The sequence below is a fragment of the Staurois parvus genome, unplaced genomic scaffold, assembly GCF_062004578.1.
Source record: "Staurois parvus isolate SC_StPar_1 unplaced genomic scaffold, SC_StPar_1.0 ptg000282l, whole genome shotgun sequence".
NCBI lineage: Eukaryota > Metazoa > Chordata > Amphibia > Anura > Ranidae > Staurois > Staurois parvus.
The window spans coordinates 9,661,353-9,680,617 of NW_028318078.1; the positions used below are offsets into that span (position 1 = coordinate 9,661,353).

A 19,265-nucleotide genomic window follows, 5' to 3' on the forward strand; every position below is an offset into this window, starting at 1 on the left:
ACAAGTACCGACATTCTTTGCAGCTGTTGACTTGTAGTTTTCAATGAACTACCAAGACACTGTGGAGCTCTGTTTTAGTTTGTTCAGTCTTCCTGTCAGTGTTAACTGTCTGCTGACAGTCTGCTGGAGACCTGCATGGCACCAGGGATCTGCTGATTGCTGGTGCAATGCTTTACAGGCTCCAAAAAAATTATAAATGCACATTTTTTTACCTCCAAAAAAATTTGCATTTATTGTTATTATTTTTTTAAAGTGAACATATCCTTTAGCTGAAAGTAATTTTGACATGACTTTTTGCTTTTCTTGCAGGTCTGTAAGTTAAGTACTATATTTTATTCAGTACATAGATTTCTGTATGTTTCCTCCAGTAATCATCTGTATATAAATGAATGTGCTTAGCATCCTTATTTGATGACTGCTGGGAGATGCTCGGTCAGGCTTGAAGAGACTCTTTACCCATTCATGGTAAAGAGTCTCTTGCTAGTCCACCCCATCCCATCCATGCTCATCTTTCACATGCACCCATCCAGGAGTCAAACACCATCTAAGCTCCATATTGGATGGTGTCAGAGCTTACATAGCTTTGACAGTGTTATCCTCATATGACAGTGCAGCCAATTGCCAAACACAAACACTGCATTATGGGAGGGGAATCACATATTCCCCCATAATTAGAAGCATTTGATATCTACATTAGACATTGCATTACTCCCAACACAGCAGCAGGGGAACCATGCATAGGTGAGTATACGTTGGTTAATGTGGACTAGTAAGAAACTGCCAATTTGCCTTAAGAGTACATGGGGGTTAAGTCTTTGTAAGCTAGCCATAAACAGATATTTGCCTGAGGGTAAGAGGCTGGGAAACCTTTGCCCACTGTTAATCATGAAACACATCCATATGGACTAATGTAGGGTGAACACAGTCAACACCTTTCTTCATGCTTCCCTTTGACAGTTGGACTTTGAAGTCTTGTTTGTTGCCTATGGACTGTCCCTCAGCTTTAAGACATGCCCCAGCCAACCAATCTCAAACAAAAAATGATTAACCTGGGATGGGTTTTCTAGAATTAACCCCATGTTCCCTAGAAATAAGACTGGGCAATGGGTGGTTGGTCTGCATATGGCATAAACACTGGTACCATAATGTATCTTGATCCCAGGACCATTTATGTAAAGATCACATGGATGTTGCATTTGTCCACTGCCAAATCTAAACAGCAAGCATATGCCTCGGCTAAATTCCAGTTAGAAAGATGAAGAAGCAAAATGCAAATAGCCACTTGTGCTCATTGGGAATTGCAAGTTAAAATGTTTACCTGCTGGTGGTGTGCTGTAAATCTCAGATGCAACACTTGGAGCACTTTTTCCGATTCCATTTACAGCAAGCACACGAAACTGGTAGTTAAAATAAGGACTGAGATATAATTGGACTGTGGTGACATTTCCCGGGACAGTGGTTTCATCCTCCCATTGTCCTGCCTCTTCCATACTCTTTACTGACTGGATGAGGAACTCTGTGAGAAGAAAGATCATAGTTATCAGTAAGCTGTAAATTCTCTGCTGTCCAAAATGTTGAAAATCTCTCAGAATAGAATTATGGCAGCTGCCTTTGTTGACTTGTTTTTTACATTACTAAAGTTGTGCCTTCCTTTGTGAGCCATTAACCTAGAACAGAATAAGGATAAATACGCCAGTCTGAGATAAATATGGAGATTACCATTGCTGATGACTCCCTCTTTCTCAAAACTTAAAGCTGAATTCAACTCCCAAAAGGGAGCTAGTTCTGCTTTAACAACCCCCCCTATATTTCGCCTATTTTTTTAAATTTCTAAAATTGTTAGAACTGACTTCCACTGCCATTCTATCCTAGGCCAGAATGCCATGTACCTGGTCCTGCAGCCTCCTGGGATCCTGTGTGTGCAGGATCAGCACACACAGCTTGGGGGGGGGGGGGGGGCGGGGTAGGTCTGGCACGTCATCAAACCCAGAAGAGGCATTCAGCTGAAGAGTACCAAGATGGTACCTGAACAACATATCAACATATTTCAGTAAGACAATGCTGGATTTGCTGTGCAGGTGAGTATGTGCTCTGAAGAACACTATAGGTAAGTGGGAAAAAATATGGGGGTGGGGGAATTGAGTACCTCTTAACTCTTGCAAGGAAAGGCAATGTATAACTTTACAGAACTTCAAATACTATGGATCTACTGAATGTTCTGCCATGGTTTACACTAAATGTATTGTTAATCTATGCATTTAGTCATTGTGGACTCAATTGCCAAGGTATGTGACAAATTTACTTTAAGTCTGACATCTTTGAATATAATTGCTTAAAAGTTACTGTAGAGCCTTGGTGCTCAGCCTACGATTCTTTATCAGTTTTTATGTGGTCCTTCAGGCCCATGCAGACAGTTATATGTGTTTTCCTTATGTCTCTCACTGTATTTTACTTTTTTCTGTGCTGTTCATCTCTCTTCTTCTTTTGTTCCTATAATTATGCTGAAATAGTGAACGTGGCACAAATCATTTTTAAGGGAGCTGCAAGGAGCCTTGCCATGGAGCTGTGGGTTTCTATCGGTGCACACAGTGGAGGGTAATGCAGTTATAGTCCCTGTGTGAGATGGGGAAACAGCTCTCATTGTTTGAACACTGTGTGGAAGTAAATTAATGTTTTGACTGACATTCTGCGGTTTAGCCACAAGATATCACTGTTTTTCTAACACAGGCTCAGACTGCATAGATTTTTGTATATTCATGAAGAGGTGGGGTTTTGCACTCATAGTAGAAGATAAGTGAACAGGAAGAGGAGATGGCAGCCATGTTTTGGACGATGCTGAACGAAGGGGCCATGTGAGCTGAGTGAAGCTGTTGAGATTGCTGCCAGGAATGCTGGTGAGATTGCTGCAAGGAATGCTGGTGAGATTGCTGCCAGGAAGCTGATGAGATTGCTGCCAGGAATGCTGATGAGATTGCTGCCAGGAAGGCTGATGAGAGCAGAGGAACTAAACAACATATACGGCAAGACCGCATGCTTGTTGGAGAGACATTTGTTCTGTTCAGAGTCACCAGCGCATACAAAGCAGACCTGGGTTGGTAAGATCGGGCACGCACCTCATTTCAGTGTTGGCGTCTTGAGACTAAGTCCAGGCCTATAGTTAGTTAGTTAGGGTCTCTGTTTGTGTCAGGCCACAAGTGTTGTTACTGATTATTGGAAGGACTCCACAACTTAAAGTGACATTTCACATTGGAGAGCTGATAAAATCCCACAAACTCAAGCCAGACTGGCGTTTTGGTCAGAAGGAATACTCAGGCACGTGCTACAGGACCAGTTATGGGAGAGGGAATACTGTAGAGTTGTGCAAGATTGTAAGCTGTTGTGCTGCACCGCAGGCTAGCCCATACCATACACCCATACACTCATTCCTGCTCTTTTAGGGTAATAACAGGTAAGGTGTGGCAGCTTATTTGTACCCGCCAGTAGGTAAATTACTTCACTTTCTACCTTCATCCATCAGAAGGCGCCGTGCTGTGCAGCACAAGGTCTCAGCCTTTGGGCTGGGTGTATGTAAATTTATTGTATGTTTCCAGCATTTGTGGTTGTGTTTATTTGCCACATCTAAGTAAAATTCTGTTGTGGCAAAAGCTTGTGTTGGGGTTGCTTTCCTCGTTCGTGACTTCACTGTATCCTGGGGAGCCCAACCCGGTACATGGCTTACAACTGCATGCAAAGGTGACTCCATAGGATGCTGAATGAGAAAGAAGCCACCTGAAACAGGAAACCTGGAGCAGAGGTCATGACACCAGCGTGAACTGGAACACTTGCAAGGTTTAAAAGAAAAAGAAGCTGCATACTCTGTAAGTGACTAAACCAGCTTCTGAAAATGCTTAAAAAAAACATGGGTTTAATATCACTTTAATATAAAATGAGCTAAATGTCTAGCAGAGAAAGTGAGACTATTCAGCTAATTTAGAAAAGGAGTCCTACATGTTCATTTTTCTAGTTGAGTTTTCACTTGCAAGGGAATTTTCACTTACCTTAGTAAACGTGATGAAAATTTACTTTGAAAAGAATACTAGATCATGCACAGGGAAAATGTTAAAAAACAGGATTTTTGCATGGACATGATTTAACGACTGAAGTCACAACTTCGCCTCATTCAATAAGCTGAACGAATCTTTAATTTTCTCTTTGCAGAGCAAATTTTCACATATCTTAGCGAATGAGATGAGGTTGTGCTGATGTCAGTTATGTTCCATTCCTTTAGTAAATCAATCCTATTGGTCTGCACCGAGGCAGTATGGAGGTGATTATTGCTGATCTCGAAGTCCTCATGCACACTGGACATTTTTACAGCGGCTGTTTTGGGATTTTGACATTTTTCCTACAGCTAGTAACCACACCAGCATGTTATCCTATGTGTCCATGCACACATAGACTTTAATCAACGTTTTTTGGCAGGGACATTTTTTGGCTGGACTAGTGGGTTTCTAGAGGAGTTTTTTAGCTGTAAAAACACTCCAATGCAGAAAAAAACAGCAAAACCCAGTAAATCGTGGTAAATCAGCATTTTTGTGAACCTAAAAATACTAAAAAACGCAAACGTGAAAAAATGCAGCAAAACGCAGCTAAACACTAATACAAAAACACTGAAAAACTCACATTTTTAATGTGACTATACACAGCTAATGTTACCAGCGTTACTGAAACGCCCGTGTGCATGGAGCCTAATTCAAAAATGGAAAGCTGCCTCTCTGTCAGACTAATGCAGCAGCTTTCCTACTTTTGGTCACTGACCTAGAACAAGTATGCAAAACAGAAATTCCAACTTCACTCTGGCTTTTTTCACCCTTCACTCTTGTTCCAGGTCAGTGACTCAGAAAGTATTGCAGCTAAAGACAGCCAGGCAACTAGCATTTTTAGAGGATAGTCAGCTAAAGTAACTTTATATCCCCTTCATCATAGGTTTCCTTAAATGGGCACTTGTCAGAGAGATCCCACTATTAGAATTCTTTAGATACTTCAGAAAGAGATACTGTATTTTGACTTTTGATTTGGAATTTTGATAATTTTGGGGTGGACTGACCCTTTTATCTATCTATGCAGACTGACAGACTTGCACTAACCAAAGCACTAAATTGCAATAATAGTAGCACTGCAAAGCAATATGCACAGCCTGTGTATGTAATGTAGAGATCCAAGAAGTCAGCTACTGAACCAAATTGCCAGCAATCAAGCTAAACTAAAACTAGCCATTAAGAGAAGATGACAGACCTGTGATGGGGCTGTTGTGACTGTCTCCTGCTGTCCATGACAACAAAACACTACGTTCATGCTTTTCCAAAAGACGCAGATCTTCAGGAGGCATTGGAACGTCTGAAATAAAAATAAATTGAATTATTGATAAGGTTAAGAATGTATGTACTGTACATATGAGTTGGTCATACATGTGTTTAACTCTAATTGAATTTTATGTATGATTGAAGACCTGTTTTGCTTATGTTCATTAGAATTATTTCACACATGAGCTTGCCTCCAGACAGAAAATGCTATTTATTTTTCTAATGGCCATTCCTTAGATAAAAAGTTAAATTGTAACTTTATTCAGACCAATATTCAGAGGTGCATTTAGGATCTAGTGTTGAGCTTGGTCCGGACCCAAGTTCATCTGAATCTGGAAGCATTGGTGGGGCAATAATTTTCAGGTGAGAGATTCCCTATCCCACAACTGACGTATACAAAGGAGTGGGGATGCTTCATTGACCCAAAATGGGCATACAGTACATCCAGAAAGTATTCATAGTGCTTAACTTTTGCCACATTATGTTATGTTATAGCCTTATTCCAAAATGGATTAAATTCATTTTTTCCTCAACATTCTACAAACAATACCCCATGATGACAATGTGAAAGAAGTTAATTTTGAAATCTTTGCAGTTTATTAACAATAAAAAATGAAAAAAACTACATGTACATAAGTATTCACAGCCTTTGCTCAATACTTTGTTGAAGCACTTTTAGCACCAATTACAGCCTCAAGTCGTTTTGAGTATGATGCTACAAGCTTGGCACACCTATTTTTGGGCAATTTCTCCCATTCTTCTTTGCAGTACGTCTCAAGCTCCGATTGTAAGCTCTAAGGAGCAGGGCCCTCCTAACCCTCTTGTATTGAACTGTATTGTTGTTGTATTGTCTCACGTTATATTGTAAAGCACTGAGCAAACTGTTGGCACTATATAAATCCTGTATAATAATAATAAAAAAAGGTTGGGTGGGGAGTGTCGGTGCACAGCCATTCTCAGATCTCTCCAGAGATGTTCAGTTTGGTTCAAGTCTGGGCTCTGGCTGGGCCACTCCAAGACATTCACAGAGATGGCCTGTAGCCACTCCTTTATTATGTGGGCTGTGTGCTTAGGGTTGTTGTCCTGTTGAAAGATGAACCGTTGCCCCAGTCTAAGGTCCTCTCACCCTCATTTACTAAGCCCTGGAGCAACTGCACTTGCAAAGTGCACAATCTGACTTATTATTATTATTACATCGAGTTTATATAGCGCCAAAGGGTTTGCTCAGCGCTGTACAATAGAGGGGGGACAATGCATGGCACAGTACAACAATAACAAACAACGTACGAGGGGTAAGAGGGCCCTACTCTTTCGAGCTTACAATCTAGGAGGGAGGGGGTAATGGTACAGTAGGAAGTGGCTGAGGGGAATGAGGGGTGGGAGGAAAGAGGGAGAATGGCCGTTAGGTGAGAATGGGGTAGGCTTCCCTGAAGAGATGGGTTTTGAGGGAGCACCTGAATGTGAGGAGGGAAGGCGTCAGTCTGATGGATTGGGGCAGTGAGTTCCAGAGGATGGGGGAGGACCTGGAGAAGTCTTGCAGTCGTGCATGGGAGGAGGAGACCAGGGAGCAGGATAGAAGGAGGTCCTGTGAGGAGCGAAGGGTACGGGTACGGCGGTACTTGGGGATCAGGTTGGTGAGGTAGTCAGGGGCAGTGTTGTGAACGGCTTTGTAGGTCAGGGTTAGAAGTTTAAATTTGATGCGTTGGGCAATCGGGAGCCAGTGGAGGGAGAGGCAGAGGGGGGTGGCAGAGGTGGAGCGGGTGGTGAGGTGGATGAGTCTAGCCGCTGAGTTCAGGATGGTCTGGAGCGGGGAGAGCCTGCACTTGGGTAGGCCGGTGAGAAGAGAATTGCAGTAGTCAAGGCGTGAGATGATGAGGGAGTGTACTAGAAGTTTGGTGGTGTCAGGGGTGAGGAAGGTACGTATCTTGGCAATGTTGCGGAGGTGGAGCCTGCATGTGTTTGTAAGTGATTTGACATGAGGTTGGAAGGAGAGGTTCGAGTCAAGAATGACGCCAAGGACTTTGGCTTGCGGGGCGGGAATAATAGTGGAGTTGTTGGTGATGATGGATAGATGGATAGGATGGGGGGGGGGGTGGGCAGGGGGAAAGATGAGGAGCTCGGTTTTGGAGAGGTTGAGCTTGAGAAAATGTAGCGACATCCAGTCTGAGATGTCGTTTAGGAGGTGAGTGATACGGGCGGAGATAGTGGGGGTGAGGAGAGGGATGGAGAGGTAGATTTGGGTGTCGTCTTACTTACTTTAAATCAACCACAGAAAGTATTTGGCTTTAGGTGGTTGAAAATTATTCAGTAAACTAAAAATAGTGAGACCACTGAAGCTTCCATCCATAGAATTCACTAACAAGACAGTGTAGACTTTTTAACATCACAATAATTAAAAAAAAGTTGAATAGTAGACTGCCCACCCAGTTAGTGAAAACTTAAAAAATATGACAATCCAATTCACACTCCCATCTGTTAGTTCATTTGCGAAAGAGACTTAAAGTGGAACTTCATTCTCTCAAATAACATTGACTATTTTGAATACTTATGTTGCTAGAATTAGTAAATAAATAGGAAACTTGTTTTGAACAGTTTTTTACATTTTGTTCAATTACTTTCTAGTTTCCATACCTAGGCAAATGATGTCAAACATCCCAGGAGTCTTCAGGAAGGGAGGAGGGTTTTTTCACATATGCACACTCTCCTGCCTGTATACCTAAGTTAAGGGCAGATGGATTCCAGGAAGTAAATGCTATATGAATCATCTGCCCTTACTCAAGATGGCCACGGCCAGAAATGCTAGCAAGTGTTTTTCTCAGCAAAATAAAGGAAGAAGACATGGATGGGTGAGTTTGCTTTGAATTATAAAAATGAATTAAATTGTGTTTTTGGTTTGTTGTGCTCAGATACAGTGTAGTTCTGCTTTATTCTGTGGATTTCATGCCAAGAACTTCCTAGTTTTATTGTAAATACATCACAAAATTTGAAAATTTGTTGTAAATGTTTTCTAAAGAGAATAACACAATACCAGACACTACACATCAGAAGTAAGATACAGTACGCACCCCTCACAGTCACATGGGCTTCTGCTGTCATTGTATCCAGCAAGGTGCTTACAATGCAATAATAGGTTCCTGCATCATCCCAGCTTACATTGTAGATTGTCAAAATGTTTGATTTCACATGTATTCTGCAGCAGGGAAGTAAGAAAAGGTATAGTCATCATTTCCTTATTAGCTTTCTATAATTAATTAAAGTACTTCTTTGCTGTATAAATCTGTATTGTACCTTATTAAATTAAAACAAGTAGCAATGGTCAGCAATAATCCACAACTAACAACACTTAGAATTGATCTTTCAGAAACAAAAAAGGTTAATTTAAGTGAATCTAAATCCATTTTCTGTCTGTTTTTTTCCCAGCTGGAGAGATTCACCCTCTATGTGTACTGGCGACCACCAAAAGGTGAATGGAAAATGAAAATGTTATAGTTGTCACTTGTACAGAAGATGAGGGAAAATCTTCCAATCTTTGGTTCTTCCAGTGAATACTGTTGTAGAAATAATTTTTTTTCTCATTTTGGAAAGATTTGTTGTGTCTTTGGGACAGGAAATAAGGAGAAAATTTCCAAAAGGACTAAAATACAGTTTTAGCTTTAGATGTGCTTTAAAGGTGATTTCTGGATGCTGAAGCTAACTGTACATCAATGCTGATAACTCTATTGTAGGGGAGTCAAACTGGCGGCCCTTCAGCTGTTGCAAAACTACAAGTCCCATCATGCCTCTGCCTTTGGGAGTCATGCTTGTAACTGTCAATTTTGCAGTGCCTCATGGGACTTGTAGTTTGGCAACAGCTGGAGGGCTGCAAGTTTGACACCCGTGCTCTATTGTATTACAAAAGAACTGTTTTTAAAATACCGTAACATTGTACATGATCTCACAAAGGTAAACACATATTGAAGCATAAACAATAATTTCATTACAGCAGTGTTAATATTTGTGGAATTTGTACCACTGATAGTACTTTGCCCACTGTAGATGATAATTAGTAGGACCTAGAACCCCTATGAAGCACAATTTGGTCACTCCAGGTCATAGGGTCAGTTTTCTTTTCTTTTTTTTTTCAATCTGCAGTGGTGAGAACAAACGAAAACCCTGTAAGTGTCCAAAAAATGTGCAAGTGCAAAACCCCCACAAAAAAGTGCAAAACCTGGGGAGCAAGGCTCCTGACAGGGACAAGGTTTCCAATTTGATCAACCTACCCAAAAGACCTGGCAGACCCCTTTCCTTGTGGCCAGCCAAAGCTGACCACCAAGTACTAGGTCAAGGGGTTCTCCCAAAGGAAGGCCGCCAAGTTTGGGGTAGAAAGGAACATGAGAGCCACATATCCCCCCCCTAGGCATTAAGGCAGGCTTGAGGACTCACACCCTCCATCCAGATGTGAAAAATCCACACACATAAATGAAAGGTGACAAACACAGAGAAAAATAAGTAAAAATAAATAAATGTGGCCATGCAAATGTGCACTGGCTAGGCCCTGAGGCCTGGTAGCAAAAATTGCCCCAGACTTAGCCAAAAGGCATAGCCCTAAAAGGTGCAGTGCAGAAACAATTTTTGGACCGTGACCATATGTGCTGTTCACATTGTGGGGTCCCACACTCAAGTGTTACTAGGAGCACCCCTGGGGTGACAACTCCCAGGGGGCACAGACACCATGGACTCTGTCTTCCTAGCCCCTGGCCAAAGTAGACCCATTCAAATCAGCAGGAACTGGGCCCATCAGCAGTCTGTGGGCACCTCGGTTTCTGTTCCAGCCGATAGTAGCCTTCAGAGCCAACATCATTCCAGCAGGGGTACTATACAGCCAACCATTCTTACCAAAGGGCAAGAATGACAGCGAAGCACCCCTACTTGACACTATAAAGAACAGGTGCTACACTTAGTCTTAGCCAAATGGCCAAGAAGGCTCCAGGGTCACCAGTGATACTATCACAGTGCAAAATCAGCAGCAGAGGGAGCACATACAGTGGATATAAAAAGCCTACACACCCCTGTTAAATTGTCAGGTTTCTGTGATGTAAAAAAATGAGACAAAGATAAATAATTTCAGAACTTTTTCCACCTTTAATGTGATCTATAAACTGTACAACTCAATTGAAAAACAAACTGAAATCTTTTAGGGGGGGAAGTAAACATAAAAAAATAAAATAATGTGGTTGCATAAGTGTGCACATTCTTATAACTGGGGATGTAGTTGTGTTCAGAATTAAGTAATCACATCCAAAATCATGTTAAATAGAAGTCAGTACACACCTGCCATTATTTAAAGTGCCTCTGATTAACCCCAAATAAAGTTCAGTTGTTCTAGTAGGTCTTTCCTGTCATTTTCTTAGTCGCATCCTACAGCAAAAGCCATGGTCTGCAGAGAGCTTCCAAAGCATTAGAGGGATCTCTTTGTTAAAAGGTATCAGTCAGGAGAAGGGTACAAAAGAATTTCCAAGGCAATAGCTATACCATAGAACACAGTGAAGACAGTCATCATGTGGAGAAAATATGACGCAACAGTGACATTACCAAGAACTGGACGTTCCTCCAAAATTGATGAAAAGATGAGAAGAAAACTGGTCTGGGAGGCTGCCAAGAGGCCTACAGCAACATTAAAGGAGCTACGGGAATATCTGGCAAGTACTGGCTGTGTGGTACATGTGACAACAATCTCCCGTATTCTTCGTATGTTTGGGCTATGGGGTAGAGTGGCAAGATGGAAGCCTTTTCTTACGAAGAAAAACATCCATGCCTGGCTAAATTTTGTAAACACATGTCTAAAGTCTCCCAAAAGCATGTGGGAAAATATGTTATGGTCTGATGAAACCAAGGTTGAACTTTTTGGCCATAATTCCAAAAGATATGTTTGGAGCAAAAACACCACATCACCAAAGGAACACCATATCCACAGTGAAGCATGGTGGTGGCAGCATCATGTTTTTCTTCAGCTGGAACTGGGACCTTAGTCAAGGTAGAGGGAATTATGAACAGTTCCAAATACCAGTCAATATTGGCACAAAACCTTCAGGCTTCTGCTAGAAGGCTGAACATGAAAAGGAACTTCATCTTTCAGCATGGTAACGACCCAAAGCATACATCCAAATCAACAAAGGAATGGCTTCATCAGAAGAAGATTAAAGATTTGGAATGGCCCAGCCAGAGCTCAGAACTGAATCTGATGCAAAATCTGCAGGGTGATCTGAAGAGGGCTGTGCACAGGAGATACCCTCGCAATCAGACAGAATGTTTTTGGAAGGAAGAGTGGGCAAATATTGTCAAGTCAAGATGTGCCATGCTGATAGACTCATACCCAAAAGGACTGAGTGCTGTAATAAAATCAAAAGCTGTTTCAACAAAGTATTAGTTTAAGGGTGTGCACACTTATGCAACCATATTATTTCAAATTTTTACTTCCCTCTACTAAAAGATTTCATCTTTTTTGCTCAACTGAGTCATACAGTTTATAGGTTACATTAAAGGTGGAAAAAGTTCTGAAATGATTTATCTTTGTCTTGTTTTTTTTCCATCACAGAAACCTGACATTTTTACAGGGGTGTGTAGACTTTTTATATCCATACAGTGCCCAGTTGATCTTTTTTTCCACCATCATGTTGCTGCTAGTATAGATTCGTGAGAAAAAATCCTAATTCATAGCAACATTTTACCAATGTATTGGCTGTGATGGTGGTGTACAAATGAGTAAAGTCTGAGAAACATAATACTAAAGCACTAGTTAATACTGTTATAAAGCTAAATGTGACGGAGGAGATGGCAATACCTTTTGTCGTCCTCTCTTAATTCCTGTTTGTCCTTTTGCCATTTAATTGTGCGAGAAGGAAGGAGATGAGGATCACAGTGAATATGACAGGTCAGGGTTGTACTATGCCCTCTCTTAACCCATGGATGCTCAGGAGACACATATCCTCTTGTAGGTTCTGAGAGTGGAACATGTGGAGATATTTAGTGTATTGTGCAATATGATGTGCTATTGCCAAAGAATATTATTTTAGTAACAATTCAACAGTACCTCGAAGTACCACATTGGCCATGACAGAGGCATTTCCTCTCGAGTTTGACACTTCACAAATATATGAGCCAGCATCTTGTGCTTCTGCTTGCTGAATATGTAGGCTCCCATGTTCATCTATTGTGTAACGGCCATTTACAGGATGCACTATTCTTTTCCCATGGTACCTGGTTTACAAAAATAAATGTGTATGTTTAGTCATATAGCTATATGACTGCCACAGATGAACAGATCTCCACCAATAATGATAAGCAGTGAAACCTGTCCTTGCTGAGATCATATACTGCTGGAGCAGTTGCTGCTTTTCTACATTTTGCAACCAATGTATGAAAGTAGTGTTAGAGCAGGGATAATATTCTTTTTTTTATTTCAGCCGATTTGAAAAATGCAATTAGGCCCCTTTCACACTAGTGGTCCGACCGGGTCTGACTGTCCTTTTTTTTCAGGCGGACCCAATCAGACCCTCCATTCTCCTCTATGTGTCTGTTTGCACCCGCTTACATCCAATCCATTCCGGTCAAAATAGACAGAGGCAGGTCGAATCAGAAGGCTGATGGAGAGCAGGCTGTGTCTGTGCCTGCTCTGCATAAGCAGAGTGAACATGGACCAGCCATTTGCCTGCTCAACCCATGAGAGAGGGACCTAAGTGATAAGGAACATGCCTGACTCCCCATCATTTGCAAGTTACTCAAAACAGTGACTGTTTGTTTTAAGGCTTCCTGCATCCCGTCTCTCCTAGATGCCTTTCCTCCTGGCTGCGCTGTTTTGGCAGATAAAAAGCTTGATGCTTGTAAATACGTGTAGAGTGTTTAGGCACAATTAGCACTGGGGTGTTAATTCATTTATTTGGCCAGAATAATAATTTATTCTGGCCTTTGAAACTAATTAATGCTCAAGTGTTAAATGTGCATTTAAACGCATTTACAAATGTCAAGTGGTTTTTCTGTTGAAATACCACTGATCCAGGACGTGCTGGAAGTGGCTTTTTTTCTGCCTATAAATACCCCTGCCTCTAAGCTCCTCTAAATGCTTGTGTGTACATGGACACATAGGATAACAGCAGGGGTGTTTAGATGCAGAAAAAAAAACAACGGGTTGAAAAGGAAAAACTGACCTGCTTTCCCCATCTACACACTCAACGTGGAATCCCTGTGGAGACTACCCCGCTGCTGTCAGAATCAACATTTCAGGCTATAGCCTGCGGTGCAGATCTAGTGGGGAAAATCTAACAGGGTGGTTGTATAGTAGTAAAGAAAAAGCTTTGGCCATACTGCTCCTTTAAGAATAGCTGTCCTCTATTACAACAGAGAATCAGTAAAGAAGTGGAAAATCACTTACCAGGTAATATCAGCAAGCGGAAATGCAAAGTGCTCACACAGTAATAAGACATTATTTCCCCACACTGCTGCATATGTTCTGCCCTCAGGAGTTAAAATCAATGGCACAATGTCTGTTGGAAGCAAAGTGAGACAATTACCAGAAATAAATCTTTAAGCACTTTTAAAGTCTCACACCTTTATCTCTGTAAAGTCCTTTAGGCCTCACTCACACTTGCAAATAGGTCCAACACCGATTACATTCGAGAACCCCAACAGTTCCCATAGCTAGGAGGCATTCAGCCACTTTTTTCAGGCAAAACTGGCTGAACCACTGACACTTATTGGCTGAATGCCTCCTAGCTATGGGAACTGAACCCTAATGGATGATTCATAGCTGTAATCCAGCTCTGATGAAGAAGGGATCACCCTTCGAAACGCGTTAGCTTGACCAAGAGTTTATCACCCCTCCGGATGGAACTTGCATGTGTGTTGGCTATGGTTATTATATGCCTATTTTCCTACTACTATTGTGAGTATATTTTATTAATATATTCATCTACTGTTTACTGAGGTAATGTGCAAGGTTGGTGCGCTCTCTCTTTTATTCTTTACTACAGACATTAGTTTGATGGTCAGTGAGAAGAATGCTCCTTACACTTGTGGTCATTGGGAAGAATTCTCCCCGTTACAGATAGCCAAAAAGATCAGTGGTGTCAGTGGTAACTTATCTGAGAGGCAGAAATTGCTCATTGCTAAAGGAGCCCCTAACAACCTGTGGAGGAACCCCAGGCTTCCACAGAACCCCGAATGAGAAACTCTGATCCAAAAATACCGTTACTTGCTCGTTACTGGTTAATATTTCCACTTCTTTTCAACCATCCAAAATTAAAGGACATAATATAATACCCAGACATAATATACTTACCCAGAACATCAATATTAGCAGTGGAAAGAATAGTTCCATGTTTGTTTGATGCTTCACACTGGTACACGGCACTGTCTGACACTTGAAGGGAATGAATGAACAGCAGACCTCCCATCCTTTGGTGGTTGTCAGGAAGTGTCCCATCTTTACGTAGAAGTATAAAAAATAGTTATAAAAGGAACTGCAACAAGATGGCCCTTACAATATTAAAGCTAATTACTAATCTGTCTCTAAGCACACTTTCATAAAACACTACTTAGAAATTCAGTAGTTTCTTTACTGAAACATAAGAGATAATATCTAGAAGAAGTAGCGTTACATTTGTCCAAAAAAAGTGTTGCTAATGTGACCACATGCCTCTTCCCAGGCCCATCCAAAGATATGTTCATGTCCAATTTTAACCAATTGGACCAATTTTAACATCAGCAAGGGGCCTGAGCAGTGAGCCAAGCTGTTCTGACTTATAATAATATTATAATAGTATTATAAAAAAATCTGAAGAATATATTTAAAAAATATATATTTTTAAAAAATTTTTTTCATATATTTTTTTAATATATAAAAAACGCATCCACTTTACCTCCTCTCTACAGCAGTTTTTCTCTTGTGCAAAATCACGTATATATATATATATATATATATATATATATATATTTATATATATATGTGATTTTGCACTTCCCCTCATGGAGGCGCACTCGCACCACGAGTGGATCGCTTCTGCTGTGAACTGTCACAGCAGGAGCCGATCTGTGAGTCCCGCCAAATGGATCTTCGCTGGCACCCATAGATCGTCAGTCAGGGAGGAAGAACAGAGCTGTGCCTATGTTTACAGTGCACAGCTGGGAACATGATCCATCACTTCCCCTTGTACCAGCTCCATCTAGTGTACACCAAGCACATAGCTAGGCACACACTTAACCCTTTGATCACCCTAGATGTTAACCCCTTTCCAACCAGTGTCAACCTTACCAACTATGTAAACATATATATTTTTTTGCAGGACAAACAAGGTTTTTTCAGTGATATTGTCTTGCACACTTTTTTTTTTCTACAGATAACAAAATTAAAGATTGTGGTCTTACGTTCACCATTGTGTATTTTAAAACAACTAACGTTAGATAAAAAATATAAATTTCAATCTAGAAATTGTCCTGTTATTAATGGCACTAAAGTTGTCTTTATGGTACATAGAATTGCAAAGCTGTTTGCAAATATATAATGTTTTTTTCAATTTTGCACAATTTCTTAAATGCAAATTTAAAAAAATGAACAAAATGAAAAAAAAATTTAAATAAAAGAAAAAAAATCTGCAATGAAATAATAGCTATAATGAGAAAGCAATTACTAGGGCTGATTAGGGTTAATTAAGATTAAATAGGGAGTTAATTAGGTAGACATTTTATTTAAACATTTTTCTTTGCAGGTTTGCTTTAACTGATATCATATGCAGTTCATATGCCCCTCCCCCCCCCTTTGATCTGACAAGAATAAAAAAGCGTAAGGCAATGTAACAATAATGTTATTATTTGGAATTTGTCAATTAAGCTTCCAAACATTGTTTAGAACACAAACTTTTAGCTCATGCAACAGCAGCTGCAGACTTTGCTGTGATACTGATATTCTTTATATTTATGTAATATTTGTTCCATTTGGGCAAGTAGTCATTGTAACCAATTAGGTCCCTTAATATATTGCTAAATTTCCCAGTTTCATGAATGTTTGATGGCTCTGCTGACTATGCCAATTAATAACAAACACTATTTAATTTGAAATGGTTTTAGTCTGTAATGTTTGTTTTTACCATCCAGAAGAATTCCGTTTCTTCGCCATAGGATTTCTGGCTCTGGTGTTCCCAAAGCTGAACAATTTAGAATAATTTCAGAACCAACTGACTGTATAGAGCTTTCCAGCTGCTTCTCCCATCTGGGAGGCTCTAAAAAGTATAACAAATCAAAAAGTCATTTTTGCCATGTGATATTCTAACATAAAAGTCATAAAGAAAATATTAAAACATATCGTCCTTATAAAGAAGAAATATGATCTAAATGAAATATGTCAACAACTTATAATACAATAACCTCTTGGGTTATACTTAAAAGTGTATTCTGACAGAGTTTATATTTACAGTACATAAGCTTTTAATAATTTTGGTATTTTGGTTCACTTCCTAAAATTTTGGGAATATTTTCCTTTCTTTCCTAGAGACACAGAAGGAAGTGCAATCTGTGACACACCAGTCTGGCAAAAAATTACAAATATATCTTCCATTATTGCTGGTCATCTGATCCATCTAAATGCAACTAATTGTCTTGTATTTGCCTCAATTCCTAATGCTTCTTTTTTTTATTATATATTTTATTAGTTTCAGCATTACAAAAGTAAGTCATCACATTACTATTCATTACGAAAAACATTTTCCTATACATATTTTCCCTGATACTCTCCCTAACCCCAACCCCCCCCCTTTACCCAGACCCCCCTAATCGATCCCCATTTCCTTTTGCCTTTTCTTCCTATTCCTCCTATATTCTCTGCAACTTCCTTCTCCTCCTTCCTTTCCTCCTACCTTTCTTTTCCCTACCTTTTAAGATATTATTCTTTCTTCTCTTCATTCCCTACTCCTACCACTTCTACGTATTTCCTTGAGATTTTAAACTCCTTCAACCTTTCTCATGTTTTTTAAAATTCTTCCATTTTATCCTCTACAATATGGCAAAGTTCCTCCATCCTATATGTATAATCCACTCTATTTATCCAGTCTTTTATTTTTGGTGCCTCTTGAGCTTGCCAAAATTTAGGTATCAATCCCTTTGCTGCGTTTTTTAAATGGGATATCATCATATTCTTATATTTTTCTGCTGAAAACTCAGTGTTATGGAATAAGCATACACATTGATCCTTCGCAATATTAGTTCCCATATTCTACTATATTTGGTGAATTATTTCCTCCCAGTACTCCCGTACCCACATGGAAGAAAAATATATTTAAATATATTTTAAAAATATTCTTCCTAAATATATTGACATATATTTGGAGTGCTACAATTTTGGCCATATTCAATATATTTCAATATATATATATATATATATATATATATATACTGCATGTTGAAATGCATTTTATACTGCATGTCTTAAAAATACAAATCTACATTTTTTAAATGTGTTTAGCTTGAGGTGATTGTAGCCGTATTAGTGCATTTGCGACAGGAACAATTGAGTACTGTCCGTGATCCTTTTTTTAATTATTTGCACTAACATACATGTATGTTAGTTGTATGTTAGTGCAAATAAAAAAAGTATCATGGACAGTACTCAATTAAATGTGTTTACAAATATATGTAACAAATATATGTTATAACAAATATATGTTAAAATTACTTTTTCATATGTTAAAAAAAAATATTAAGAATATATTTTAAATATATATTTTTTAAAATATATTCTTCAGATTTTTTTAACATATAAAAAAGTAATTTTAACACATATTTTTACATATATTTGTAAATGCATTCCAAAAATGTAGATTTGTATTTTTAAAAACATACAGTAAATTTGAAAAGTATTTTTACAAATATTTTTCATATATATTGTAGTAAAAGCGCATTTCAACATGAAGTATGTGTGTATATATGTGTATATATATATATATATATATATATATATATAATATGGCCAAAATTGTAGCATTTCAAATATATGGCAATATATTTTGGAAGAATATTTTTAAAATATATTTCAAATATATTTTTCTTCCATATGGGTATCTTGGAGCATTCCTACCATATATGTGCCATTGTGCCCTTTATCTCACACCCCCTCCAACACATAACAGGCGATTTCTCTACTTGTTGCTTATGTGTTACATTAGGTGTAATATACCTTCTTGCTAAACATTTATAATTAATTTCCACTACCTCCATGTCTACAGCCCCATGTGTTAATCTAAATATTTTCTTTCTTTGCTGCTCATTCAGTGATATTCCAAGCTCCATTTCCCATTTCTCAATATAAGGCAGAGAAGTGGGTCCTACTATTGCAGTGAGGATCTTATAAATACGGGAGGTACTATGTTTCTGCATCTTACTTACTCTGAATAATTGTTCAAATGGGTTCAACCTGATGCATCTTCTAATTCAAAAAAGTTTATACTGTACATACGTTTTGTGTGGCTACTCTTTGGAAATGACCCACTCTTCCTTTTCCCCCAAGTTTATGTGCGTATTAATTGTATAATGTTGATGGAATGCATATTTCACATGCTTTATGATTCCTTGCAATGTTTTTCCACCAAATGGGATGTATGGGATTCTAACCACAACCAATTTTCTGTTAATAGCCATGATAATTTCCAGACTGATGTTACAACTTAGTCACTATAGATTCATGAAAACGCTTTTAAGCAATATACCTGCTCTATATTTTTTTTCTACTTTTCTTGTATGTCATTATGTGGGGCTTCAGCTCTGTTTGTTTCACTGACATTATGTTTTAAAGAAAAAACCTCAGATGTGTATTCTGAGCATATGGTTATACATGTGCCAGTGATTTCCACAGCCCCGATACATAGCTGTGTACAGCCTCATCTTATAATTCATCTCAATGGG

General features: G+C 39.2%; 1 protein-coding gene across 6 annotated transcripts in view; it reads right to left on the minus strand.

Moving 5' to 3' along the window:
• CHL1 (cell adhesion molecule L1 like) overlaps positions 1-19,265 on the minus strand; it is a 199,875-nt gene that overhangs the window by 43,972 nt on the left and 136,638 nt on the right. For all 6 annotated transcript variants that reach the window (XM_089681930.1, XM_089681933.1, XM_089681927.1 and 3 more), the window contains 8 exons: positions 16,460-16,591; positions 14,656-14,799; positions 13,750-13,861; positions 12,412-12,578; positions 12,163-12,319; positions 8,408-8,532; positions 5,275-5,376; positions 1,319-1,516 (listed from right to left, as the gene is read on the minus strand). In XM_089681930.1, coding sequence (XP_089538056.1) covers positions 1,319-1,516; positions 5,275-5,376; positions 8,408-8,532; positions 12,163-12,319; positions 12,412-12,578; positions 13,750-13,861; positions 14,656-14,799; positions 16,460-16,591 — 1,137 coding nt within the window. The remainder of the gene's footprint in view (positions 1-1,318; positions 1,517-5,274; positions 5,377-8,407; positions 8,533-12,162; positions 12,320-12,411; positions 12,579-13,749; positions 13,862-14,655; positions 14,800-16,459; positions 16,592-19,265) is intronic.